The 25,665-nt window shown below is 53.7% G+C and overlaps 3 protein-coding genes across 3 annotated transcripts in view; all 3 read right to left on the bottom strand.

The window, feature by feature from the left end:
• TFEB (transcription factor EB) overlaps window positions 1-2,350 on the bottom strand; it is a 44,328-nt gene extending 41,978 nt beyond the window's left edge. Inside the window, exon 1 of the mRNA XM_072945026.1 lies at window positions 2,082-2,350. The gene's annotated coding sequence lies outside the window, so the exon portion shown is untranslated. The remainder of the gene's footprint in view (window positions 1-2,081) is intronic.
• A 1,487-nt stretch (window positions 2,351-3,837) lies between these two features.
• LOC102528234 (gastricsin) lies at window positions 3,838-12,076 on the bottom strand. The gene is made up of 9 exons (XM_031688533.2): window positions 12,018-12,076; window positions 10,373-10,523; window positions 9,886-10,003; window positions 8,841-8,959; window positions 8,146-8,345; window positions 6,782-6,904; window positions 6,070-6,217; window positions 4,965-5,063; window positions 3,838-4,132 (listed from the first exon to the last, which is right to left on the bottom strand). The coding sequence occupies exons 1-9, from the start codon at window positions 12,074-12,076 to the stop codon at window positions 3,977-3,979; spliced, it is 1,173 nt and encodes a 390-aa protein (XP_031544393.1). The 3' UTR covers window positions 3,838-3,976.
• Window positions 12,077-19,203: 7,127 nt separating this feature from the next.
• PGC (progastricsin) lies at window positions 19,204-22,850 on the bottom strand. The gene is made up of 4 exons (XM_031688343.1): window positions 22,657-22,850; window positions 22,354-22,425; window positions 21,398-21,498; window positions 19,204-19,358 (listed from the first exon to the last, which is right to left on the bottom strand). The coding sequence occupies exons 1-4, from the start codon at window positions 22,848-22,850 to the stop codon at window positions 19,204-19,206; spliced, it is 522 nt and encodes a 173-aa protein (XP_031544203.1).
• Window positions 22,851-25,665: the final 2,815 nt, after the last annotated feature.

Raw genomic sequence — 25,665 nt, 5'->3', positions numbered from 1 at the left:
GAACCAGCAGACCTGGGTTCCCATTTGGCTACACTACACAGAGCTGAGTTGAGGGCAAAATAGCACTGCAGCTGTAACAGACCTTGTAAACTGTAAGCAACATTGGCTGCCCTCCCAGACAGGTAGAGCAGAGAGTCACCCCAGACGGCCTGTCATTTACACTCTCTGGTTCTCTGCTCTCCAGTCCCAGAAGCCAGGAGGCAGGCAAAAAGAAGGGGGCCAAGTGAATTGCTATTTTCCCCCCGGCTAGGGAAACTGAGGCATGGAACAAGTACACCTCAGATTACCAGGCTGGGCTCCCAAGACAACCAGCCCTTTCCCTCAACTGCCTCTTATGGCCAGCCTTTAACTGTTGCTGGCTGTCTCCCAGGCTGGGCACAGAGAGGGCCTCAGAAGGAACAGGCCAAGGAACCAAAAACTGCTTTCTGATCTGAGGGCACTCACATCTGGAAGTCCTGGACACCAGAGACCACCCCCCCTACCTTCCCCTCCACCCCCAGTTGCCCAAGAGTGCCAGGTCTTGGGCTGGCAGAATCTCAGACATCAGGGTCCTGAGCCCACATCCCAGAGGAGTCACGGGTTGGGGGGGAGGTAGGTGTTGGGTGTGTGTGTGTGCGCGCGCGTGTGTGTGCGCGCGCGCACGCTGCACTGGCCTTGTCCCCTTCCCTACTTGACCAAGCATCCCTCTCTCAGCGTCTGGGGTGAGGGCCGGGCGGCAATTAACTGACACTTCCCCAACGAACGCGAAGTTTAGTCCAGAAACTGTTCGCTCAGAACCACCCCCAGAACAGGCCAGCTAGAGGACGACGGCAGGAGTGGAGAGGGATCGGGGTAGGACTCCGCGGTGAGGGGCTGGCAGGGAATACGAAGAAGGTAAGGGAGCCCTGGGCAGTGCGGGCGCTGGCGCTGACGAGCCCCGCCCCGGGAGCCCTCCTCCCTCCCTTCCTCTCCCCGGGCGCGGGGCCGGGGCACGCCAGGCGGCTGCGGCGCGAACCTGCTCGCGCAACCCAGAGCAGCTCGGGGCAGCCGTGCGTGAAGCCAGAACCCCGGGCGGGAGGGGGCCGAGGGGCTAGGGGGCCGAGCTGGCCTCAGCTCGCTCCCTTCGAGGAGGCAAGCGCACGCGCTACGGCCGAATACCAGATTGGGGTACCGGGAGGGGAGAGATGGAGCGCTGGCTTGAGGGGGGGGGGGGCAGCCTGGGTTTGAGCCGTGTGGACTCAGGGAATGGGGGAAGGGGGCGTGTTTTCCGGGATTCGGGACCGAGACGGAGTGGGGTAACTCGGGGTTGGGGGGAGGCGGGCAGATGGCTGGGAGCTCAAGGAAGGCAGAAAGAGGAAAGTGCGCTGGGTGAGCTCTGGGATTGGGATTCCCTAAAGTCGTGGAATAATGCAAGGGGTGTAAAAAGACTGCGCTCAGGGATACCGGGGTACGCGGGCAGGGGCGGCTCCTTCGAGAGACCGAGGAGGGAGGAAGGGACGGGAAGGGAGGGAGGGATGGTACTTCCACCACCAACCCCCGCAGCCCAGCCTCCGGGGCGTGGCGCCGCTCCGGCCCTCCCACTCCCCCGGACCATCCAGGCAGGGCCTGGCCCGGCCGGACTCGGCCCCCGCACACCTCCCCTACCTCCGGCGCCCTCCCCAGTGCCACCCGCCCCAGCCGCGTCCGGTGGAGAAGAAGTGGGCGCCGAGCCCACACGCCCTCAAACTTCTTGCAAGTTCGCTCCCACGCCTCCCGCCTCTTCGACTCCCAGTTCCCCGGCCGGGAAGGCCCATGCCCGCTCCGGCCCCTCCCGCCTGGTTACATAAGGTCGCAGAGAAGACGCCCCCCGGCCCGAGCCTGAAGGGAGGGGCTGGAGGGGCTCTCAGGATCCGCGGGCAGCGCCGCCCCGACCATGCGCCGGGCGTCCCGGGCTAGACGGACAGCGGGGCGGGCGGCAGCCGGGCGCTCACAGTCTCGCTCCCTTTTCCAGCCGACACCCCCACCCACCCACCTGTCTCCCGAACCCACGGGATCGGAGCCGGGGAGCCTGGGTCGGGGGTTCCGGGCCCTCCGCGCACCCTTTGCCCCCCGGCCCCGCTCACCTAGCTCTGAAGGTCAATCCGTCCGCCGCCCGCGCCCCGCGGCTCCGGCAACTTGTCCCAAGTTCAGGTGTCCGGCCCGAGAGCTGCGCTGGCCGCCCCCTCCCGGGCTCCTCCGGCTCCGCGCCACCAGGGAGGCCCGCCCCGTCTGCCCTTCCCTCTGCCGTCGGCGCCGCCGCCGCTCTCTACGTCCAACCCGCGGCCGCCGCCTCCGCTGTCACCGAGCCCCGCGCCGGGCGCCGGGGCTCCTGCTGTCACTCTTTACCAACTTCCCGCCGCGCCCGGCAGAGGGCAGCACGCAACAACCGCGGCCGCGCCCCGCCCCGCTCCGCCCCTGGCCGGCCTGCCGCGGCGCCGGCTGGGAAGCGTAGTCCTCTCTGCGGCTCTGCCAGGCTCGCCGGGATTTGTAGTCCCGCTGTGTGGGCTCAGGCCTCCGTAGGAACTTGGCGTTTAATTTGGAAAATTTGTCCCGCTTCGTTTCTGCCCCTTTTGTAACGTTTCTTTCTCTTCTCAATTAGTGATGTCCTGAATCACAGCTCCACTACAATACATCCTGTGGCTTGTCTGACCCGAGGGAGAGGCCTGCAGCAGGCTGGCTTTCCTGGAGTCTAGGAAAGATGTAGGGTCCCAGATGGTGTGATGTTGCCATAGAAACCCCTCTGTGCAAACCTCAGTTTCCCTCCTGGTTTGGAGTGTGGTACCAGACCTTGAGCTTGAGCATACGGACAAGGTTGCTCAGCTTGGTGAAGGACAAAGTGAAATATGACTATAATATAGAGCCTGCCTCCCCTCCCATCATGAGCACTCCATTTATAACCGCCCCCCTCCCCATGCTTAATCTTTCCGAGCTTGCAGTTACCTCACCCCACGGCCCCCCCCCCCCCATGTTGCTGAACAGAAATTTTCTGACCTTTCATGTCATCTTCCCCTGCTGGAAGTTACAGGGTGCTGAGCTATCATTCTCTGATTTTGCCTCCCCCATACCTCCCTACACCACGTTGCCTCAGGTTTCTGGGTCTTGCTGGGTGGGTCCTAAGGAGGACAGGGATGAAGTCCAGAGGGACAAGACCTCTTGCTCAGTTGGTTAGAACAAATGGGCTTGATTTTCATGTGATTCAAGTAGCTATCCCTCTTGTCCATGGTTGAGAGATAGCCCTTCTTCAAAGACAGGCCCTGGGACACAGGGATCTGCGTGCAAATACGATCAGCTGAAGACCTTCGGAAGCCCTCCTGGAAATAGGCTTTGGTGGCATCACTCTCCTCCCTAAGGGACCCACGACTGTTACAGGTTCACGTTGGCATCTAGCCTTCCTCTGAAAGCTCCTCTGCAAACTTGATCACAGATAGAGAGATGGAGGCCTAAGATTTGGGAGGCATTGGACCCCTAATTACACTGTTAGTGGACATGCATGGGGTAACTCTGGAGGCTGTCTGGTAAATTAAGCAGCAGAGCATTTCAATTTGTTCATCACAAAGGAATGCCCTGCCTCAATGCCACTGCTCCCACTGTCATCCCTCCCTAGAGAGAAGCTGTGAACAGATGCCAAGCTCTGGTGGGTGCAGAGCCCATCCCTAAGCCCTACCTTGTGCCCCATTTCTCTTAGAATCTCAGTGACCCCCTGGAAACCTCATAACTCAAGGAGAACATGGTCCAGCACAGGCACATTTGCCTCTGACTCTCATTCTCCCCATTCCCTGAGACCAGGAGCTGCCTTACAGACTACAACTGCCCTCTAGAAACACAGGCTGGCCAATGTGGAGAAGAACTATTTATTGTTAGAGAAAGTCCAGAGTCCAGAGAAGGAAGGCTGAATGCAGAGCAGAAGCACAGAGAGAAAGCCCCACATGGGGCAGGGGGCCGAGAGGGAGGAGGGAGCCCAGGCATCCAGGCCCTGAGTCTAGGCGGCAGTGGCAAAGCCCACCCTGTTGTTGCTCATGTCGTAGACGGAGTAGTAGGATCTGAGGAAGACGTCCCCGAGGATCCACAGGGGCTGGCCATTCTGGGAGGGCAGGTAGGTGACCTCAACCCCCATGGTGCAGTAGCCTTCGTCATTCTGTACAACACAGAAGAGCAATAGTTGTTCATCCACTCACACATGGACAGGGCGCTGCTCAGCCCTGAGCCCCAGGCCAGGAGCACAGATGCAGAAACAGGGAAGCCAGAGTGTCTGCCCTTGAGGGCTCGCAGGCCAGCGGAGCCCTCAGAGCCAGGGCTGGTGGGAGGATTTCTGGAAAGGGTGGGTGCAAGCTCTGCAGGGTCTTCTCTCCCTGACAGCCCATGGCCTCCCTCCTACTCCTGATTTGGAGCAGATCAGCCTAGTGGTAAAGCCTTAGAGACAGACCAGCTTGGGTTCAAACCTTAGCTTCACCCTGACTAGCTGTATTGCCTTGGGTTGGTTACTTAACCTCTCTGAACCTCCAAGTTTTTTGTTTGTTTTGTTTTAATTTTAGTGGAGGTACTGGGGATTGAACCCAGGACCTTGTGAATGCTAAGCAAGTGCTCTGCCACTGAGCTATACCTATGCCCCTGAACCTCCAAGTTTTTACTTGTAAAATAGAAATTAGGATCTCCTTTATTGAATGTGTGAGAAGGAATTGGGATAAGGTAGGCCAAGGGCTTCACTCAGTGGCTGACCTTTGTAAGCGCTCGACAAACAGCCTAGTGCCTCTCCCCACTAATTACTAATAATCGTTACTGTGAATAATATTTCACAGCCTTGTTCCAGAAAATGGGGTTTAGAATCAATGAGTGGGGAAAATAAATCAATGTTGTAAGGAGTCAGGAAATGGGGCAAGGTAAGGAGACTGAGCATTTGTGGCTCCCCACCCTTCCCTCCCACCCTGCTCGTGTCCCCGCTGGCTCAGCCTGCAGGGGCCAGGACTTACATTGAGGATGTAGGAGGAGGGTGGCAAAGGGAACTGCACACCACTGATGATGAAGGTGAAGGTGGGCAGGCTCTGAGTGTTGTTACAGTCCACAAGAAACTGCAGAGAGGAACGGGGCCCAGGTTGCTTCACCTCCGACCTGAGAGCACCTGCAAGCCCCATCACCTCAGCCCCTCTGTTCCCAGGCCTGAGCCCCAGGCTTGCTTTTGGACTGGAGGTTGCAACACCAACACTGCTGGCATTACACATGAGGATTCACTTACAGAGCGTGGGATTTGGGGAGACCCAAGCATCTTTCCCACTCCAAAACATGGTTCTTGCCTGAATTTCCCCCAAGAGAGATTGTGTGCTTTTAAAACACATAGATCTATGCAGAGGGATAAATTGGGAGTTTACAATTTGCAGATATTAACTATTTATATATATATATATATATAAAATAGATAAACAACAAGTTCATACTGTATAGCACAGGGAATTATATTCAATATCTTACAGTAACTTGTGAAAAAGAATATGAAAACAAATATATATAGGCTGTACACCAGAAATTGACATAACATTGTAAACTGACTATACTTCAATTAAAAATTAAAATTAAAAATAAATAAAATAAAACACATAGGTCTATAGAAAGCATAGCCCATCAGTCCTCCAAAGTTAGTGGGAATGCATTAATTAGGCAAACACTTTGGTGGACTCAGGACAGGACAGGAATTAGGGAGCATGTCCCTGTGGAGGTAAAGGAGATATGGACTGAAGGATTATCCCTTGTCACTCACAGGCTTGGCCCCATATTCTAGTTATTTCACTCTTACCACAAAGCCTGGTAGGTATTTAACCTGTTTCCTCTGAGGGGCTGAAGCTCAGAGGGAATTCTGCTTAGTAATCACCTCCCTATATCCCTTTAGCACAAGCATCTGCCCCCTTCAAGCCACCAGCCAACCCCCAGCCCCAGTAATCCCCAGGCCCCCACCTCCAGTGCCGTGGGGCAGCTAGAAACGTGGAGGCCAAGAATCAGGCTATTCCTCTGCTCCCAGGAGAAACCATAAATGCCCCCTGGCTGGCCTCTCCTAGGGAAAGGGCCCTCCTCCACCACACACACCTGTCCGTACTGGTCCTCCTGGGCTCCCGTGGCCTGCAGAAGGGCACTCATGAACTGCTGGGGCACGGTGAGCAGAGACGTGCCGGTGTCCACAATGGCTTGGCAGCCCTGGGAGCACCAGCCAGAGGCCTGATCGCCAATGAGGAACCTGAATGGTGAGGCGATGGGTGGCCTTAGCACCTCCCAGCTCAGAGCATCTGGGGGCTCGGCCTTCTCACACTGAGGGACAAACAGAATCAAGGTGCACCTCAGAAAGGTAAGAACTCTGCAGAGGTCAGTCCAGCCATCCCCCTGCCTCATACCAGAGTCCGTCGAAGGCCACCAAATGGCCATTGAATCTCTTTCTAAAAGGTTCCAGGGACAGTCCTAGAAACACTGAAGACCAAGACTACTGATTCATTGTAAGTACTTGGAGCAAATTAGTCCCCCCTGCCAACACACCCCAGTTTCTAATCTCTAAGCCCTTCGGGTTGGACTACAGGGTCTGAAATGTCTGGGATTCCAAGTCCTGCCCCTTCCTTTATTGTCCCCACCCCACCTGTCTTCTCAGGCTGAGCTGGGCTTTGAGATTCCAGCCAAAAGGCTGTGAGGGTGCAGGCTTCTGAGGTCCTCTGTCCCGGCCCTCCAGCGGTACCTGGATGTGTGCATGTGGCATGAAGTGCCTCAATGCCTGTGGAGGAAGCCCACGTCCCCAGGCCCACTGCAGACTCACTCCTCGATGCCAATCTGCCAGTACAGGTCCTGAGTGACGGGGGTCCAGTGGATCTGCCCCGTGTACAAGCTGTTGTCCACACCCCCAAAGACAATTGCTCCCCCGTCTTGAGAGCTCTGCTGGCTGCAGGAAGTAAAGTGAAAGGTGAATCAGGGAGTGGCTGTGGAAAAGGACTTCTCTCTTGAGCAGTCACCCTCAGAGGGAAACAGAGGTCCTGCCCTGGCTCCAGAATGGGACTCCCTCAGGGCAAGGCTGTGTCTCCCCTCAGGCTGGGGCTCCCTGAGGACAGGGCTGTGTCTTCCCTCAGACTGGGCTCCCTGAGGGCGGGGCAGTGTCCCTCAACCTCTGACTGCCGCTCCCAGGCTGGGCCCCTCAGAATTCCTTGTGCCTCAGGTTCCTAGATGCTGCTGCTCCACAAAGTGCTGCGTCTGGGGAAGCTGCTAGACATCCGGCCCCGGCCCTGCCCCACACCGCCTTCTCCTCTCCCTTTCACTTCATGCTGCTGGTGGAACGCGTCAACGGGAGCCTGACTCGGGCCTGGCTTGTTATTTTCCTCCTGGACTTGGAGGGAGGTAGGGCCCGGGTGCAGGGGAGGGCAGGACCTCCCCTGTTAGACAGCAGTGAATCTGAGTGTGGAACTGGGCCGAGCGCCTAAAGGCTAAACTCAAAGAGTACTTGTCAGCAGAGGTGGAGAGTCAGTCAACAACACTAGGACCAGGATAATACTGTTGAAAGTCAGATCGAAGTGACTAAGCCCCAGAGAGTAGATGCTGACTGTCTCTAGAAGATGGTTGTCTAATTCTCGAGAGGAAAGAAGGAGAGTCCATCTCAGGCCACACCCCCAACCCCACTGCCCTGCTCTGGAGCCCATCCGTATGAACAACTATGTTTGCTTGTGTTTGTGGTGAGGGTAACAGCTCGTGAGGAGTTCATGGTGGACCTAGCCCGAAGGACTCCAGGACCTGTCTAGAACAATAGATCAAAGGAGATGAAGCAATAGATTACTACACAAAAGAGGTGTCTAGGTAGAAAACATTTGATCAGAAGGAAATGAGCTCACTGGGGCTCTGGGCAGGAGGCAAACCCAAGAGGTACAAAGAATCAACAGCAATACTCAAAGCAGAGTTCAACCAGAGAAAGGAGCAATTCTGTCCTGGCCAAGAAATGCAAAGAGGAGTCCGAGTGGGCTGGGGACAGATGCAGGGGTGGGGCAGAGTGGGTGTGTGAGGAAGTCAGAGGCCCAGCAGGGAAGGCCCTGCCAAATGCCTGCTAGGAGGCCTCCAAACCACAGTGTTGAGCCTCAACCGTCCAGGGCTGTGGGGAGAGTGGGCTGGCAGCGGGGGGACCACCAGGCAGTTCCTTACCTGCTGAGGTAGAAGCTGAAGACTGGGCAGGTGAGGGCACCCTCCTGCAGCATGCCCTGCAGGGCGGTGGTGGCCCCATCCATGGACAGGGCAGGGTAGGCCATGCCCATGATGCCATCGAACGTCGCATAGAGGAAATTGGTACCCGGCTCATTTTCACTCAGGCCAAACTCCTGATTGGGGACCCTGATGCCGTGGACCTGGAAGAGGCACAGAGGATGGGAGGTGGTGAATGTAACTCCACTCACCTCCCCAGACTCCTTCTCCCCAGGTCCTGCAAGACTCTTCTCCAAACCTCCCACACCTCTGCTTCTTCCCTTCTTGGTAGCTTTGCCAGAGCCACATTCTCTTCTGAGAAGCCTTCCTTGACTGCTGCAGCACCCCTCAACCCAATCTTCTCCTTCCCCAGGCTTTAAGCTCCTTAAAGAAAAGGACCAGATTGTCCCAATCATGGTGGTGTCCTTGGTGCCTGGCACTTGATGGCCCTCAGGGAGGGTTCAGTGAGTGAATAGGTGAGCCCTTATTGTACTGATTTCCTGGCCTGTACAGTAGAGCACTGGTGTTTTTCCATATATTTCAGGGTCCCCAGCTAAGTCTCCCCATCAGACTCTGAGACCTGTGAGGTTAGAATTCAGCTCACAGCCCCAGTCTACCTTCCCCACGTCCTCGGGTCAGGAGCAGCCAACATCACTCACCATCAGAGTGTCATAGCCAAAGAAGCCGGTGAGGCTGCCACTGCCGTACTGCAGGGAGAAGGTCTGCCCATTGGTAGAGTAGGTGGAGGACAGGCTAGGGTTGAAGCGTGTGTGGCTGGCTGCAAGGGAGGGAAAGCTCAGGATGTCAGGCTGGCCCACTTTCAGGCCTGCAGGGCTGCCCACTTGTCTTGCAGCCTATGCTCACACCCTGGGGCCTCAGCAACCCCCAGCCACCAAATCAGGTGGTGGCCAGCACTGGTAGGCCCACAGGAACTGGCCAGCCTTGACCCCAAAGTCCTCTCTGACTTAGAGAACACTGGGATGCCCTAGGACGGTGACCTCCCTGTGGGCAGGTTGCATAGACTCTATCTCTGTCTTCCTGGCCCCTAGCAGATCTCCTGACACTCAGTGAGTGCTGAGAAATTGCTCACCAGATGAAAGAGTGAATGAACCTCCAGGGCATTGGTGCATTCCCTGACCCTCGTCTCACCCCTACCGTTGAGAAGCTGGCCACAGCGGGATCCTGAGATAGCGTAGGGTGGGGCCAACGAGGGACTTTCTGGGCCAGAGTTGTCAAGACTCAACCCCCAAGGCTTTGGCAGGGAACAAGGCAGCCTTAGGAAGTGAACATCTCCTGTCTCCAAATACAGCCTTAGGAAGGGGGACCACATCTATATTGTCCTCCCGTGTCCCTTGGAGATGCTCAGTAAGAACTTAGTAAATAGTGGGGTGGAGTAGAATAGAAAGAAAGTTGTAGAACAGAGTGGGATGGAATGGCAGAGCCCAGAACAGAGTGGAGTGGGCAGGGCTGGGCTGGAGGAGGTGAAGGAATATATATTGGTGAGCGGGGAAAGCAGAGGGGCTGCCCAGCTCCGTGGCCAGCTTCTTCCCTCTGGCTTGGGCATGCTCAGTGGCCCTGGACAAGTCCCTGGTCCTTTCCAGTACTGAAGCACCCCCAGCAGTCTTTATGAAGAGCAGCCCTTCCTCAGAGGGTGTCAGTGCCCGTCCCTGCCTGCCACCCTCCCCTGCCCGGCCCGGCACTCACTGCAGGCCTGGCTCTGGCAGTAGACAGAGGGCACCCACAGGTTGGAGGAGCCAGTATCAAAAAGGACCAGGAAGTTCTGTGGTGGGGTCCCGATGCTGATCTCACCAAAGTAGGAAGCCTGGGGGTAGGGGGCGGGGAGAGGGCATGGGGCAGGCTGTTAGCTCCAGGTTGGGGGATCTAGGGACAGGCAGGCCCAGCCTCCTCCACAGGCAGAGTGGCAGAGTGGCCAGCCCTGCCCCACAGCCCACACCAGAAGTGGGAGCCAGAGCCTGCCCTCCACACTTGCCCAGAATCCACAGACCCCCGGTCCATGCCTGCCTGGGGCAGCCGCAAAGGTCTGTCAGCCTGGCAGGTCTGAGAGAAGGGGGTAGGCCCCAGGGGCTGGGTGGGAGGGTGCAGAGAGGAAGGGTGCAGCTCACAGCCCTGGCCCAGCCTTCAGCCTTTGGCAGCAGGGAGATGGGGAGCCCCAGAGAGGGTCGGAACTCACATCCATGTAGGCCATGGGCTCAGAGACCACGCTGAAGTCACTAAAGCGGTACTTCTGGACGGGGTCATACTTGTGGGTCCTCAGGAACTCCTCCAGCAGGCCCTTCTCCTTCATGGTCTCCCGGACGGACTTAAATTTCTTCAGGGGGACTCTGTGGAAGGCCTGAGATCAGTGCAGGGCCTCCCTCTTTCCTACATCTCTAATACCCCAATCTCTCTCTCCTTCTCTCCCTCTGTCTCTTTCTACCCATCTCTAACTGCATGCCTCAGGCTTCCTGCCGCTCTGTCCCCCTGTCTCTTGTATGTGTCTGTGTGTCTCCCTCTTTTGGCATTTCTGTCTCAGGCTGTCTCTCTCTGTCTCTTTCTCTCTCTGTGTCTCTTCCTCTTTCTCTCTCTTTCTCTTTCTTTCAAAACCCTTCTCAGGACTTGCTCTGAGATTCAGAAAACAATTCCTTTCACTCATGCATGTCCCCAGCCCACCCGAAGGATCTTCATCCCACCTTGGTCCCTCACTCTCAGGTATCCCATGAACTCTTTCCCAGGAAAGGGAGAGGGACATCCAACATCACCCTTTGCTGGGTATGTGAATTTTTTAAAAAGGTTTTAGAGATGGCAAAATTCACCCCAAAGGGAGTCCTCTTGTGTGGTGGCCCTCAGGCACCTGGCCCCGGCTGAATGTGACAGAGCGTGGGTTCAGGGGAGCAGCACTAGACTGGGACTCAGAAGACAGGGTCCTAGTTCTGCCCCTGCTGCTAATTGTCTGGCCTGGGGCTAATCCCTGCTCCTCTCAGGACACTGGGACACTGGGGAAATTGGCCTGAGTGGGCTGGAGGCCAAATCAGCTCTGGAACTAGAACTTGTGAATTATCGGTTTCTGCCCACGTCCTCCCAGTCCTGCCTGCTGCCACTGCCTAGAGGGCTCTGCGGGCCCACCCAGGCCTCACTCCAGGGTCTGGAATTCCTGCTTCTTTCACTTCCTTCCCCATCTCTTCCCCATTCCCTCAAGACTCTGCATTCTCCGGAAATCTCTACTAAACCCATTCACCTTGAGCTATGAAGGCTGATAGTAGCTTCATGCCACCACCGTGAACTAATTGGCCTATTAAAGAAGTTTCTGAGAAGTGCCATCTCTTCACCAAAAAAACAAAAACAAAAACAAAAACCTCTCTTTAGTGATGGAACAGCAGGCAGTGTGGTAGGCCGAGAGCCCTCCTGATGTCCTTTGAGCCGTGCCACCCCATCCTCTTTCCCCTGACACCTCAGCGTGTAGAGATTACATTACTGGGTGTTTCTGCTTGGATGATTTTGGCATTGGCCAAATAAATTGAGGGCCTTAAGGAAACTTTTAGCAAATATGTCCCTCTCCAGATAATCGTACCAGCCGTCCAGGGTCTGCTTGGGTGGTAGCCACCCCTAATCTCTCTGTTTCAGGTCCATCTTTTCTCATCAGTAGGGGAAAGGATGGTGCTTCTCCCTTTGACTGGAGCTTTGCTGAAGGCAGAGGCTGTATCTCCTCCCACCTCTGAGTCCTATCCCACACTGACTCAGGGAGCCTCCCCTGCCCCTGGCAGGAATCCCAGAGAAGAGGAAGGTCTCCCCTTGCAGAACTCCAGTCTCCTGCCCTAGCAGCCAGGCCCCAGACTCACCTGATCAGTGTTGCCTCCAAGAGCTGGAGGCAGCCCAAAGCCACCACCATCCACTTCATGATGCTGATTCCCAACTGGCCGCAGCGGCGAAGTTGTGCCGTCACTCACAGTGAGGGCCCGAGTAGTACTCCTTCCTCCTTTATACCCCCGGGACCCAGCCCAGGCCCTGTCTCCCTGCTCTCGGCAAGCATGACCTCCGTCCTGGGCGCACCCTGGGCTCCACGTATCAATTATTTCTCTGTTTTCTCTTGCGACGGTGGCTGCAAAGGACTTTTCATCTTATTGACTTTTCAGTCCAAACATGGAGGCCAGGAGGTGCCAGCGATAAGAGAACAAAGTCTCCGTAAGGTAGAGCGGCAAAGATCACTCCTCGTCCGGGAACCAGAGGTGTGATGTGGGCATTTTGGGGTGAGAGCCAGAGGAGGGTAGAGTGAGGGCCATATGATCTGCAGACAAGTACTTCTGACATTTGGGAACAAAAAGCTCTGTTTTGTGGGCACTGTAGGATGTTTAGCTGCATCCCTGGCCTCTACCCACCAGATGCCAGCAGCAGTTCCCCAGTTGTGACAACCACAAATGCCTCCAGGCCTTGCCAAATGTCCCTTTCAGGAGCAAAACCGTTGAGGATCCCTAGTCTATGGGTGATTCACTCAGAGTTTCTGATTCAAGTCCTCGTTCCAGCAAGCATCCCCAAGTCCCTGAGGGATGCAGATAGCGGTGTCTGGGGGATGATGGGGTCAGTAGCTAAGATAATGGTAATGATGATGGAGTAACGGAGGTGCTGAGAGTGATGCTGATGGTGGTGATGACGGCGGTATTGTTAGTGCAGGGCTGGATCGCCAGTGGCTGAAATCAGGGCTGTCTGGGGTAGCTTTGGATGCTTTCCTGGTTAAAAGGAGCAATTTGAAGAAATTTTTATTCTAAATCAGCAAATGCTCAGGACATACCCACAGTGTAAGCCGCACTGGTTTTTGGTTGTGCCTCTCGCACTAGTCTGGAACAGCAGGAGGCCGGGGCAGGGGCACGGGAAGAGGGGACATGCAGGCCCCTGCTTCTGTACCTCATCGTCTCTCTCCTTCTGTCCCACTGCATCTCTGCCCGTGTCTTTAGTTCTCCTAAAGTGCCTCTGTCCCCCATTACCCCAGCCCTTGTTGCCCTTTCTTCCGCTCCCAAGCTTGATCTGCTGTGTCCTCGGTCCCTCCCCCTCGGGTCCTCCCTGATGCCCTGCTCCAAGTTTCTCATTGCCTGAGGTGACCTGGAGCTGGCCCAGCATCCTCTTACCTGGCACAGGAGAACTCTCCATTTTGGGGTGAGTGAAAAAAGTCCCCATGCCAGTACCCTCTCTGCCACCTTGTACCCCTCACTCAGGGCTCCAAAGAGATTTGTCAGGCCCTTGAGCCCCAGGCAGAAGGCCAAAACCAGGCCTGCCAGTGGAGACTTTCCATTCTGGCAGGCCTGTCCAGCCACTGCCCAGCCAGAGCCCCAGAGCCTCCCCAAGCCCTGTAATGGAGGATGTTGGGGGCACAAGCAGTCTGCCTGGGCCTGGCACGCAGAGAAAGAGGTACCGGCCTGATTGTGTCTCAAGGACAAATCAGCTCCCTGCATTCCTCCCTGAAGTCTCCAGGGGCACGTTGGACTTGGGTGGAAGGCAAGGTAAGGGGGGAGTCCTTTCCCTGGGGTGGGAGAATCTGCAGATTTGGAAGAGTAGGCAAAAGAAAGTCATAGGATCCTTGGAATCATGCCACATCCTATATTCATAGGATGAATATAGCAGAATCCATGGGGTCCCCTAAGTCTTATGAGTCCAACCAGACTCCCCAACATGGGCCTCCAAGGACTCTTTCCTTATCTGGAAGGACACTAGGAGTCTGATGACTGTAGGCTAACTGTCCCCAAATTCCAGTCACATCACATCCCTTCTGGGTAGCCCTGGCCTACTGCATTGAGCCAGGGCACCCTGTTTGGCTACCAGGCCCTGAGCTCTGCAGCCCCTGCCTATCCAGCCTGACCTGACAGCTCGGTGTCCCCATACAACCTAAGTCCTTGTCTGCCCTGGCCTGCCCCACTATCCACCAGCCTCCCCTTCCTGGAAAGCCCACTTCTCTTCCTTCTACGTGTCCATGTTCTGCCCATCCTTCAGGACTTCTCCTCCTAGAGCCAGGGATGCACAGAGTCTGAGGAAATCTTAGAAGTCATCCAGAGCTACCTCCCACCAAGGACAGGAAGCCTGACCTACTGGCTCCCCACCAAATTTATCGTCTACCCCTAAACACTGCACACCCAGCTGGGGCCCTCCCCTTGGTGACAGATCACACCCTGTCTAGGATCGGTTTCCAGTTGTTTCCAGAGGTATATTTCCTCACTCCATAGACTAGAAACTTCTAAAAGACAGAGACTGCAGCTCTCCCCTCCCTGTACCTGGCCCAGAGCTCAGGAAATCCTGAGCAGTAGATGGAGTCCATGGGACTGTTCTCCATGGGGCTTGATTATATCTCCCTCACCCCAGTATCCCAGGGCTCTGATTTCCACCCCATGCTCCAAAGGGATCGTGTCAAAATCCAGGGGCTGGGGTCCTCTCATAGTGATGATCTCCCAGGAAAGAGGCATTTTCTTATCACCTCTGGTCTCCTCTCCTTCTAAGCACCACCTCTCTCAAAACTCATCAAAGCCTCCCTGGGACCAAATAAATAAAATCCAAACTCATCACCCTGGCCTTCAGGACACACTCAGTCTGGCCCCTCCCTGCATGTCCATGTTCATCTTCTACTTCTAGCCTGTACACGCTCTGTGCTCCAGCCATCACGACCTCCTCGCTTGCTCCCAAGGAGGCCTGTTGTTTTTGAGCCTCCATGCCTTTATCCATGCAGGCCCTCCACCTGCAACACCTTTCCCGAGCATCTCCACCTGCAAAATCCCCTCATCCTTCAAGAACCAGTAAGAATGCCACAAAGCCTTCCCTCCTGTGCCCACCCACTCTCAAACTGGTCCCTTCATGGAGGACTTTGCTTTTCCTCCCCTTATGGTATTTATTTTATACCATCTTCTATCCCAGTAACTTGCCTTAAATCCCACCACTTGTCACCAGAAGAAGAGGTTTTTTCCTTCACATGGCTCCTTAAACAGCTCATTCACCTTTCAGAGTGACTATAAAAGTGACACTGGTTGCTGGGCGTGTCTCAATGAGATGACAGCTACTAGCATGCTCACTGCCACTGTTAATTCTTCACCCATGGCAGGCATCACTAATCAAACAGATCACTCTTGCCCATGGTGTTGAGACACGGCCTTAGGATTCTTCCCAAACTAGTGCTCCACACCACCATTCTCAGTCTTGACATGACAATTCCCAAGTCCGTTAATAGAGGTGTTTCTGTTTTTTAAATTCTGGATACAAAATTTCATTTTGAATTCTATACATATACCACTTTAAAAAAATTCAAGGCAACTTGAAACTGCAACTCTCTGCACCATTCTAAATGACTAAATTATCTTCTGGCCCTTAATGTACACACTTAGATTTTGACATTGCTGTAATCAGTTTGTAAATGCTACTTCTGCTCTTGTTACTTCAGATTACTATGTACACACTTCCGAGAATTGAGATAAGCCATGTTCTTATCACGTCCAGTGGCTGCACAGTGCTCTAACATCTCGGTAGCTAGCATTACCTAGCCCTGTTCATGTGGGTTGATTCTAATTTCTCATTTCCATCAGAGCACTTGGGCACAGACTGAACATCAACCAAAGGAAGAGAGTAGTGAAGTTCTCATCACCCGAGTCATTCAAGCGGAGGCTAATGGAGCACTTTTCGAGGAACACTAGAAGAGAGATCTCTTGCAGTGGGTGAGATGGGGCTAGGGGTCTGAGTTCCTCTGTCTATTCTGACCCCTGCGGTAAGTTCACAGAGCTAAGAGCCCTCGCCTCATCTCTGGGGATAGGTAGTTTATAAACCTTACATCTTTGGCAGCTGTCTATATAAATTTTAGGTACAGAGTCCACTATCAACTTGGTTTCATAGTTTTTTCCTTACATTTTGTTTTATACTTACATCATTAATTCAATCAAACCTACTGGGGACAAACTGGATCTGAGGGGTTTTTTTTCCCAAGTTCAAGGATTTATGCTTTTTTTTTCTTTTGATATAATTTTTGACTTACAGAAAAGTTACACAGTACAGAGAGTTCCTGTATACCTCTCATCCAGAATCCCCTAATGCTAACATCTTACATCATAGCCATAGTACACTGATCAGGCCCAGGAAATTAACCCTGATCTAATACTAATAACCAATTTATAGACCTTATTTGAATTTCACGAGTTTCCCCACTACTGTCCTTTTTCTTTTTTTTTTTTTTTACTGTCCTTTTTCTGATTCAGGATCCAATCTGGGTTCCCATATTACATTTCGTTTTCATGCCTTAATCTAATCTGTGACAGTTCCTTGGTTTTTCTTTGTCTTTTATGACCTTGCTACTTCTAAAAAAGCACTCATTGTTATTTTTGTAGAATGTCCCTCAGTTTAGGTTATTCTGATGTTTCCTCATGATGAGATTGAGGGCGTGCATTTTGGAGCAGAAGCCACCGAGGTGATATACCCTTTTCAGTGCATGATCTCAGGAGGTACGTGTTGTGGGTGGGTCTTATTACTGGTGAGTCAACCTTAGTAACTTGGTTACGGTGAGGTCTACCAGGTTTCTCTACTCTACAGCAACTGTCTTTCCCTTGATAATGAATAAGTGTCTTCTGAAGAGACACTTTGAGACCATGCAAGTATCCCGGGTCTCATCATTCTTCTGCCCACCAGTTTGAATATCTGTTATTGGTTCTTACCTACAATAGTCATTATTGTGATGCTTGCCTAACAGTGTTTTCTATTCCCATCATTCCTTCTACATTTATTAATTAGAATTCTACTGTAAGGAAGAGTTAGGTTCAAGGTTTTAAAATAGGCTCTTCCTCCCCTACCAAAATACCCCATCATTGAAGTTGTGCCAGGCAGGGTACTTTATATTTGTTTAATTAGACAACCTCCCCAAAACCCCACAAGGTAGGTTACCCTATCCCCATTCCCCAGAAAAGTCCATTTTATGCATCTATACCTCAAATAGCTGGAAACTGATCTCTCTGTGTGTAAATGGATAAATAGCCAGATTGTTGTTTTCTCTGATCTATTGATAAATGTACCTTTGCTAGCAGACAACAGCTTCTTATCTGGCTTAGGTGGAAAGGGGATGCTTTGGATGGATGGCAAGGTGTGTCATACTGCAGCCCAGCTGCAGGAAGGGGAAGGATGAGGCAGAGCCTCGGGATCAACTGGAGTCTGGGATCCAAACACCATCAGGACCTTTGCTTCTCATTCTTACTTCCTCTCTCTCTCTCTCTCTCCCCACCCCCTCACTGTAGGCTGGATTTCTCCTAACTGGCCACTGCAGCTGAGTTTTACATTTCCAGAGAAAGAATGAAACCAAATTCCCAAGAAAGCTCTCTGGCCCCTCTTTGGTTAGGTACCCACCCCTGAACCAACCACGTGTGGCCAGCTGGCAGAGCTCTGTAGGAACATGGCAGCCATCTCAGGAAGCATCTTGAAGAAGGTAAACAGGATAAGCTCCCAGAAGAAGTAAGGGATGTTTTGGGGCAAATAACCTCAGAGATGTCCATGCAGATTTATTTCTGATGACCTCTGGGCCTTCCTTCTAACTCTTCATTCCCCTCTCTCTGCACATATTAAAGAATGTGATGGTGACATGTGATATGGAATTGACTTTAGAAGATCAATCTCCACCACTGGCTGACCCTTTGACCCCGACACTTAAGTTATCCTTTGTGAGCCTGAGTTTCCCTGACTGTAAGACAAGGTTAGTCGTCTGCCCCTCAGGGTTGCTGAAATAATCCAATAAAACCATGGTTATAAAAGTGCTAGCACATAGCATGCCCTCCATAAATACCAGCTGAGTTAGAATCTTTTTCTTTAAATCGGGCAGGGGGCTGGGGTCAGGGACTGAAGAAGAAAAGGGACCTCTGGGGAGGGCTGATGGTGTTCCGGTCACGTGGGTCTGTGAGAAGTCAGTGAGCTCTGTACTCATGATACATGCGCCTTTCTGTATGTATGTGTATTAAGCCTCAAGTGAAAGTTTTCTAAAGTCCTTTAGAAGGAAGAGAAGCAAGGAGACAGAACATCTGTCCTCAGAGATTCCCCCAAAGGTGAAGTGGGGAGGCAGTCCTTGCTCAGGGAGTCCCGGGCCAATGCAGACACTGCACATCCATCCGTGATAGCACTGTCGTCCTCAGCAGAGAAGCAGAGATGACTTTAGGGGCAATGAGGATGAACATGTCTTTTCTGCATAGCTGTGTACTGATTATAATAGATTTCAGCTCAGACGTGTATCAGATACATCACAGCCATGATTTCATAGGTGTCCGTGACACCCTCCTTACTGACAAATGTCAGGAAGCGGCAGATTGCAGCCTGAAATCCTTGTCACCGAAGATTGAGTCTCCCAGGCAGGCCACTGTGCAGAGGGGCAGAGCCTGCAGTTACCCGAGGGCCCAGGGGGGCCCCCACCCTGGAGTCTAGGTGTCCGACTTCTCCCTCCCTTCCTCCTCTCCAGCCCTGGGCCCCACAGGGAGGGGCAGTCTCCTAGATGTGAAATCTAGTCAGAAACTCCCAGCCTGTTCTTCCTACCAAAGCACTGCCCAGAGGTGGCCATTTCCATTTGACAGGTGGGAACACAGTGAGCACAGGGTCAGTTATCCTGCCAAGCGGGGGCGCCCTGTCTGGCTCTGTCCACGCTGCCAGCTCAACCTCCTCCTGAACTACTGTCCCACATCTCCAGAAATGGCGCCTTGCACAAGCCGGAGAGCTGGCAGGGAGACTTGGCGTGGCCGCTCCCGCATCCCCACATCAGCAGATTCTAACCAGTGGCCACATGCAGATAATACAAAAATCATCAGGGTGGTATTTGAATGACATATTTGGGACCCAATGACCTATACTGAGTGGGCATGAAAGTCAAAGTGATCTGACCCCCCTCCATTTAACCCAAAGGCAGAGCCTATAGCTGCTTCATTTGGGGTCTCTCAGAGCTCAGTCCTGAGAAACAGAGTTTGGCTGGAGTGAGTGAAAAAATGGGGGCTCCCTAGCTTCCCAGAGGGCGTGCCTCTGACCAAAGACTTAGGCAGAGCCAGTCTATCTAGCAATGGCCAGGCCCACCTTGTTGTTGCCCACATCACAGATGGAGTAGCAGACCCTCAGGAAGATGTCGTCAGGGAGCCATAGGGGCTGGCTGCTCTCTGAGAGCAGGTATGTGGGCTGGAACCCCCCGAGACCATTACTGCACTGACCTGGAGGAAAGGAGTGAAGCTGTTAGCAGGTAAGTCTCATGGGTTAAGGAAAAATCTGAGCTCTGAAATCAGAGAAGACTAGATTCAAACCCCAGCCCACATCTAGCTGGCTGTGTGACATTGGGCAAATCCTTAACCTCTCTGAGCTTCAGTTTCCCCATCTGTTGAGGGAATGAGATAATGTGATCCATTATTGTGTTTTGCGCAATGAATACAAGTTAGGCAAGTGAAGAGAGTGAGAAAAGAATATTTCTGGTAGTCAAAATAGCATGTGTAAAGGACCTGAGGTAGGAAAGATGAAGTGATAGGGCCAGTGAGGCTGGAGTATAGAAGAGGGGCCCACTAAAGGAAGTAGAGGCCTGATCACCAGAGCTGAGCCCTTGAGACTTTTTTTTTTTACCACAACCCACAGCTAAAAATACAAGTTACACTATAGCCTTATGTACACATATATACAACATATAACTAAAACAAAAGCTTCACCCCAATGAAAATTCTAATCTATAGTGCATGTAATGAACACTAATTTTTCTACTCTTATTGATTTCTAAAGTGCTAGTTTCAATCAACTAAATTGATTTCTAATGAGTTATGAGCTGCAATTTGAAAAACACTGATCTCTATGGCATCGAGCACATCTTGCACTTTTAGCTGTCATTTCATACATAAGCAATTAATCACGGGTGTTCAGAAAGCAGGGTGGTGTCTCCTCCCATCTTTGTGCCCCCCTCAGTGGAGACACAGAGGATACTCAATGTATATTTATTAATTAGGAGCAAGTTCGAAGACTGGGAGAGAAGGGGGGCCCAGCCCACAACATTTGGAGGTTTGAGTAATCTAAAGAGGACCCACTGTCCACCCTACTTCTTGGGCCAGTGGAATGGAGACAGCCCACACGTTTTAAGTGCCAAGTCTCGGGTTTAAGAAGGGGCTGAGTGACCACCTGTGGGAATGATGGTGGCACTCATTTCTAGGACTATCATGAGAGCTTGAAGAACTAATGTACACAGACCCTTGGCTCTGCGCCTGAACCAGGAACAGCCACCAGCACTTACAGGGTGCTCAACCTGAGCCTAGCCCTGCTCTAATGGCTTTACATCCACCAGTATATTTAATCTCACCAGGAGCTTATGAGATAAACACTGTATCGTCTTTATTTTACAGATAAGGAAATAGAGGCTCAGAGAAGCTAAATGACTTGCCCAAGGTCACAAAGCTCAGAAGTGATAGAACAAAGATCCCAATGCAGATGGACGGGACCTCAACCACTACACATTCTGCATCTCAGAAAGCTCTGGATAAATGGTGGTAACTGGTATTACTCTTGTGAAAGAGGTTCCTGGTATTACAGCTAAGATCTTATGCAAATCTGATGTCCCAGAACTCTATGGGCTACAAATGGGCTCCCTTCCCACCTGGCCCCCTGGGGCTTTCCCCCAAGGCCAGGTACTGAGAAGGGGGAGGGAGATGGGGAGAATCACAGAGATGAGGTACTGAGGGCCGAGTGGGGGAAGTGGATGCCTTTGATGGTGCAGGTAACAGTGGGCAGGCTCTGGCCACTGCTGCGGTTGGTGACAAACTGAAGAAATCATGAGGAAGGCGGAGACGGGTGGTCAGAATCTGCTCCCCCAGGGCTCCAGGAGCAGAGGTGGCTAGTCCCACAATCCAGAAATCCACCCTGCATTCAAATCCTTCCCCGCCTTGTCCTCCAACCTTCCAACCCTCCTCTTCCCCGCCACGGCAGGTATTTCCCCAGCCCCGATAAATGCCCCAGTGAAGGCACCAAGATGGAGTCCAAGCAAGTAGGGCAGAAATATGAGGAAAGGGCTGTTGCTGGGGGAGCTTTTGAAGGTGAGGGGGCAGGGCAGGGAGATTAAGCAGCTGGCAGGGAAATGATGTACAAACCCTCAGGGAACTTGGAAGAAGCCCCTCAGGTCAGTGTCCTTTGACTTCCCAGTGACAGTGGATTGGGGGACTGGGGGTTGCCTCTCTCTCCTCAGCTGTTACACCTAAGACCCTGATGAGCTATGTCAGCTGACCTAGAATCTTCTCAGGGACAATGATGAGGGAGATGCCTGTGTCCATGACAGCCACGCAGCCCGGGGAGCACCAATCAGTGACCTCGTTCCCTACAGACAACCTACAGGAGGAGCCATTAGAGGTCAGAGGTCATGCCATCCCTCCCCCTTCAGCCTTCATGCAGACTCTCCCTCTTAGCCCTCTAAGCCCAGGTCAGTTCCCAGGTCTGCCCTGGACTGGGAAAAGCCCTGTATTTTTCCAAAAGGAAGCCCCCCAGGCCCCCTCCCTTGGTGGGGGAAATGGGATTTGAATCTCCCTACCCTTGGAAGGTGATCTCCAGTAACCTGGGCAACCACAGGGCTCCAGGAGACCTCGCCTGTGGACAGCTGGCTGTTCTTACCCCGAAAGGTGACTTCTCCCGTGGTAATGTCATCTTGTCTGGTGCAGACCAGAGACACCATCAGACTCTGGAGGAGGCAGCTGCAGGGTGACTAGACCCCAGTTTCTGAGCTGACCCCTCAGGCCTGTTCCTCTTTGCCAGCCTCCTGTTCCTCTTGTTCCCCCACAGCCCCTGGCTCAGGGTGAGGCTTCTAGCCAGATGGCCACAAGCTCCTGTCCATAATGGTCAGTCATTTGAAGAGCAGAGGAGGCAGCTTCCAAGTAGCAGGGGTGTCTCGCCTGGTGAGACAGAAACTAATCGTGGGCTCTGGAATCAGGCTCCATTTTAAAAAGCCATTCATGCCTGTGGCAGCCCTACTGCAGAGAAGGAAGAGGAGGCCAGGCCCTTTATCCCATCAAACTGGATGCTTTAGAAGTGGTTTCCCGCCACATTTGGCTCAGGCCAAACCCATGGTTCGTGATGGCCAAGCCCTGGATCTGCCTGGATACAGGAGGAGAATGTCCCTGGGGATGGCCCTCCAGAGGCCTTAGTCCTGCAGCTTCCCTCAGCAGGAAGGAGGCTAGACTCCCAGCTCACCCCTGCCCTGGCCACCGCCAGTTATCTGATGTCACCGTGTGGAAGCCCAGGACCCTGGTGACAATGCAGGTCCTGTACAGCAACAGAAGCAGTGGCCTCAGCAAAGAGTTAGTCCGTAGAGGGCTGCTCGGGCTGGAAGAGTGTGTGCTTGACCGTCGGGAGCAAGGACTGGAGATCAGGGCTCCGCTCCCTCCCTCTCTTCTCACTTCCACATCACCCTTTCTAGTCCCTGCAGGGAACCCCTGTGACTGCCCTGTGACACTCAGGACAGTCTGGACTTTCACCGGGAATAAGGACGCCCACAGGTTGGTGGAACCCGTGTCAAAGAGGATCATGAACTTCTGAAGGGGGTCCTCATGCTGATGTCTCCATAGAAATACGTCCACAAGGGAGACTCTGTCATTGAGAATGCTGGGCCTCAGGCCCCCAGGGACACATAGCCTCTTGGCTCCAACCTCCAACAGCTCCCTGAGGGCCTGGCTTGGACTCTTATACATGACTTCCCAATTGTCTTGAATCTTTAAGGTACCTCCCCTCTGACTACAGCTGAGGGCAGGGTTATATCTCCTCCCTCGGACTGGGATTCCCTGGGGACAGAGCTGTGTCTCCCCTCAGACTGGGGCTCCCTGAGGACAAAGGTTTATCCCAGTCTCTGACTGGGGCGTGTGGGCTGGGACAGGGTCTGAACTGAATTGCTTAGGTCAGGGAGGCTGGGAGAGCTTTCAGGGGAAAGGCTACAAGGCGGCAAAGTGTGAGACCCTTAGCACAAGCGAGCCAGGTGGGGTTTGGGAGCCCAGTGCGTGACTACACTTGTACAAGAAGACACGGAGTCTCCCAAATGTCCTTGTGTGGGATGCCTATGAAAGGGCAAGGGGCTGCCAGGAGATGAGGATAACTTCAGAGCCTCCCACCGTGATTTCAGTTCCCCCACTCCCTACATGATGCCCTGTGCCCAGTCTCTCCATGTGCAGACCCCCTCATGCAAAGTGCCTTTCAAACCAGGGGTCTCATCCCAGCAGTTGATGGTGAAGTCAATCTGATAGGTCCTGAAGAGGGTTCTTTTTAAAATGCTACTAACTAGAATAGAATAAATCAGAGTGCAGAGTTTTGACAACATGGCTATGCAGGGCTTTGCATGTGTGTGTGTGTGTATGTGTGTGCGCACGTGTGATGCAAAATGCTGAAAGGGCCCCTCGCTCACACTGTCCAGAATGTATACTCAGAAACACACATACACATGCGGGGATGCGCTTGCATGTCCATGTGCTCACATCCAGCCCTGGGCTGCACACCAGCTCCTGCTCCCTGACAGACACAGCCGTTTGTCTCCACCTGTCCCGACACACTTTCTTCCAAGCTGGGCGACAGGAAGACCTCCCATGCTCCGCCTCCATCCCATACCTTCTCCTCCCCTTCCTTTTCCCCTCCTCCCTTTTCCCCTCCTCCCTCTTCCTCCACATGGTTCTCTGCTCTCCTCTTCCTCCCTCCTCCTCCTCCCTGCCCTCCTCCTGGCTTCCCCTCATCACTGGTGCTGTCCCCTCTAAGCCTCTGCCAAGAGATTAGCTGCCCAGGACCCCTCTCAGCACAGTGTCTGGACCAGGGAAAGCCCCTCTGTGTGACTGCATTTCCCAAGGTGGAAATGAGGACAAGTGGTTTGACTTCAGCACAAGACAATCAACCTCAGGCCAGTCCCAACTGCCCTGTTCATGGGGTCACCTTGTGCATCTGCACCGCCTCCCTCAGTTTCTCCCCCCGAGAGAATGGCCCACCTGGCAGTGGGGGCTGGATACTTCCAGATACTCCCTAATGTTCTTGACCTGTCTCTCCTTTAAGTCCCCAGGCCTGTCCAGAGGGGCCAGGAACCTGTGCTCCTGTGCCCCGTGTCCTCCTGAGACCCTGCGAGGCCGGGGGAGGGCAGACAGGCTGTAGGGAGGTGTTAATTGGACGGAGCTGGACTTGGCCACAGACCAGGTCTCCTTGGGTGGGGAGTGCTGGGGTTTGGGGATTGGGTGGCAGGGAGGGGAGTCCTGTGTCCCAGACTGAGGCATATCAAAGGCCAGAGAATCTAATCATTGGGGCTAGATAAGCAGCAGGAACAGGGCCTGCTCCAAAAGTCCCAAACCAAACACTGATAATGGGTTCAGGAAGCTCTGTCACCTCTCCCACCCCATGGCCCCTAATCAGGCCTCAGATAGACAGGTGATTTTGGTCCCAGGGCCGTGGAGCCAGGGCTGGCCCCAGCCCAGATCCTGGCCCACCTAGTTTGGGGTCTGGAAAGGTGGGCCTGTGAGGGCCAGTGCAGAGCCTGCCAGGACTTTCCTTCTGCTCAGGGATCCTCCAGTGGGACACCTAGGGGCAAGGTGGGGGCCAGGGATCCAGGCCAGAGAGCTAGGGACAGGTGGCCTTTGGAGGGACCCCTCTTGGCAGGTACTGACAGACACCCCAACTCTCCCCCACATCCTGGCATCTGGAGGACTTGGCTCCTGTTCAGGCAAACCAAGGCCTGGAGCAGGAAAGGAGGCCCCAAACCTCAAGGGGTCCTCATGCACCAGCAGTGATGGAGGGGAGAAAGGACCCAGAGGCCTGGACACTCACCAAAGCCACCCCTATTCCTCTCCTGGCTAAACATCCCCTTTCCCAGATTCCGTAGGGGTCTGGAAGGGATCTGGCTGAACTTGGTCCAGCTTCCTGCCAAGTCCAGGCACACCCCACTCAGATTCTAGGAAGCTGAGACCATGATCCTGAGGCTCCAAGAGGATTTCTGAGGGACTTAGCTTTGTGCCCTTATAGGAGAAGGTGTCACCACTGCTCAGCACTGGCCCAAGCCGCCAGTGGCTTGTCCTCCAGTCACTCTCTGCCTATATGGGTCATACTCTCTGTACTGAGCTCCCCCAAGCCCGCTCTGGATAGAAGCACCCCTTCGCAGTTGCATCACTGCCGTCTCACCTACCGAAGTCCCCGGGGTGGGACGGGGGTTCAGCTTCCAGGTCACCCCGGTCGCAGGTCCAGCAGGCACAGGAGGAGCAAGGTGGGCCTCTGCGAGGCCTGGCCCGGCCGTGCGCTGGTGGAGCCTCAGCTCTGAGTCACAGTGCCCAGAGGACCCTGTTCTTTAACCTCCAGCTCCAGGGATGGGTCACTGTGTCAAGGGGCATTCTCTCAGGCCTCTGCTGAAATTTGTCCCCCCTCCCACCACATTCCTTTCTCATTCAGTAAAAGGCATCCCTACCTGCAGGGCCTGGACAAGGAGCAGGCCTCAAACCTCAGAGCCCTCCTTAATCCCTCCTGACCCTTTCCTACCCCTCGCCACCCCAC

Source organism: Vicugna pacos, chromosome 20 (assembly GCF_048564905.1).
Source record: "Vicugna pacos chromosome 20, VicPac4, whole genome shotgun sequence".
In the NCBI taxonomy this organism is placed as follows: Eukaryota; Metazoa; Chordata; class Mammalia; order Artiodactyla; family Camelidae; genus Vicugna; species Vicugna pacos.
The sequence above is the reverse complement of the archived record's forward strand: the minus strand, read 5'-3'. Positions and strand labels throughout refer to the sequence as shown.

What these genes read in the sequence shown, in the direction of transcription:
- PGC (XM_031688343.1), bottom strand. Translation starts at nt 22,850, where the DNA reads ATGTATAAGAGTCCAAGCCAGGCCCTCAGGGAGCTGTTGGAGGTTGGA. An exon ending in GACACGGGTTCCACCAACCT is followed by an intron (nt 22,426 to 22,656) that starts GTGGGCGTCCTT and finishes GTTGCTGTACAG; the next exon opens with GACCTGCATTGTCACCAGGG. An exon ending in TGGCGGTGGCCAGGGCAGGG is followed by an intron (nt 21,499 to 22,353) that starts GTGAGCTGGGAG and finishes CTCCTCCTGTAG; the next exon opens with GTTGTCTGTAGGGAACGAGG.
- LOC102528234 (XM_031688533.2), bottom strand. Translation starts at nt 12,076, where the DNA reads ATGAAGTGGATGGTGGTGGCTTTGGGCTGCCTCCAGCTCTTGGAGGCA. An exon ending in TGGCAGATTGGCATCGAGGA is followed by an intron (nt 6,218 to 6,781) that starts GTGAGTCTGCAG and finishes CTCACCATTCAG; the next exon opens with GTTCCTCATTGGCGATCAGG. An exon ending in CCTCCTCCTACATCCTCAAT is followed by an intron (nt 4,133 to 4,964) that starts GTAAGTCCTGGC and finishes TGTGTTGTACAG; the next exon opens with AATGACGAAGGCTACTGCAC.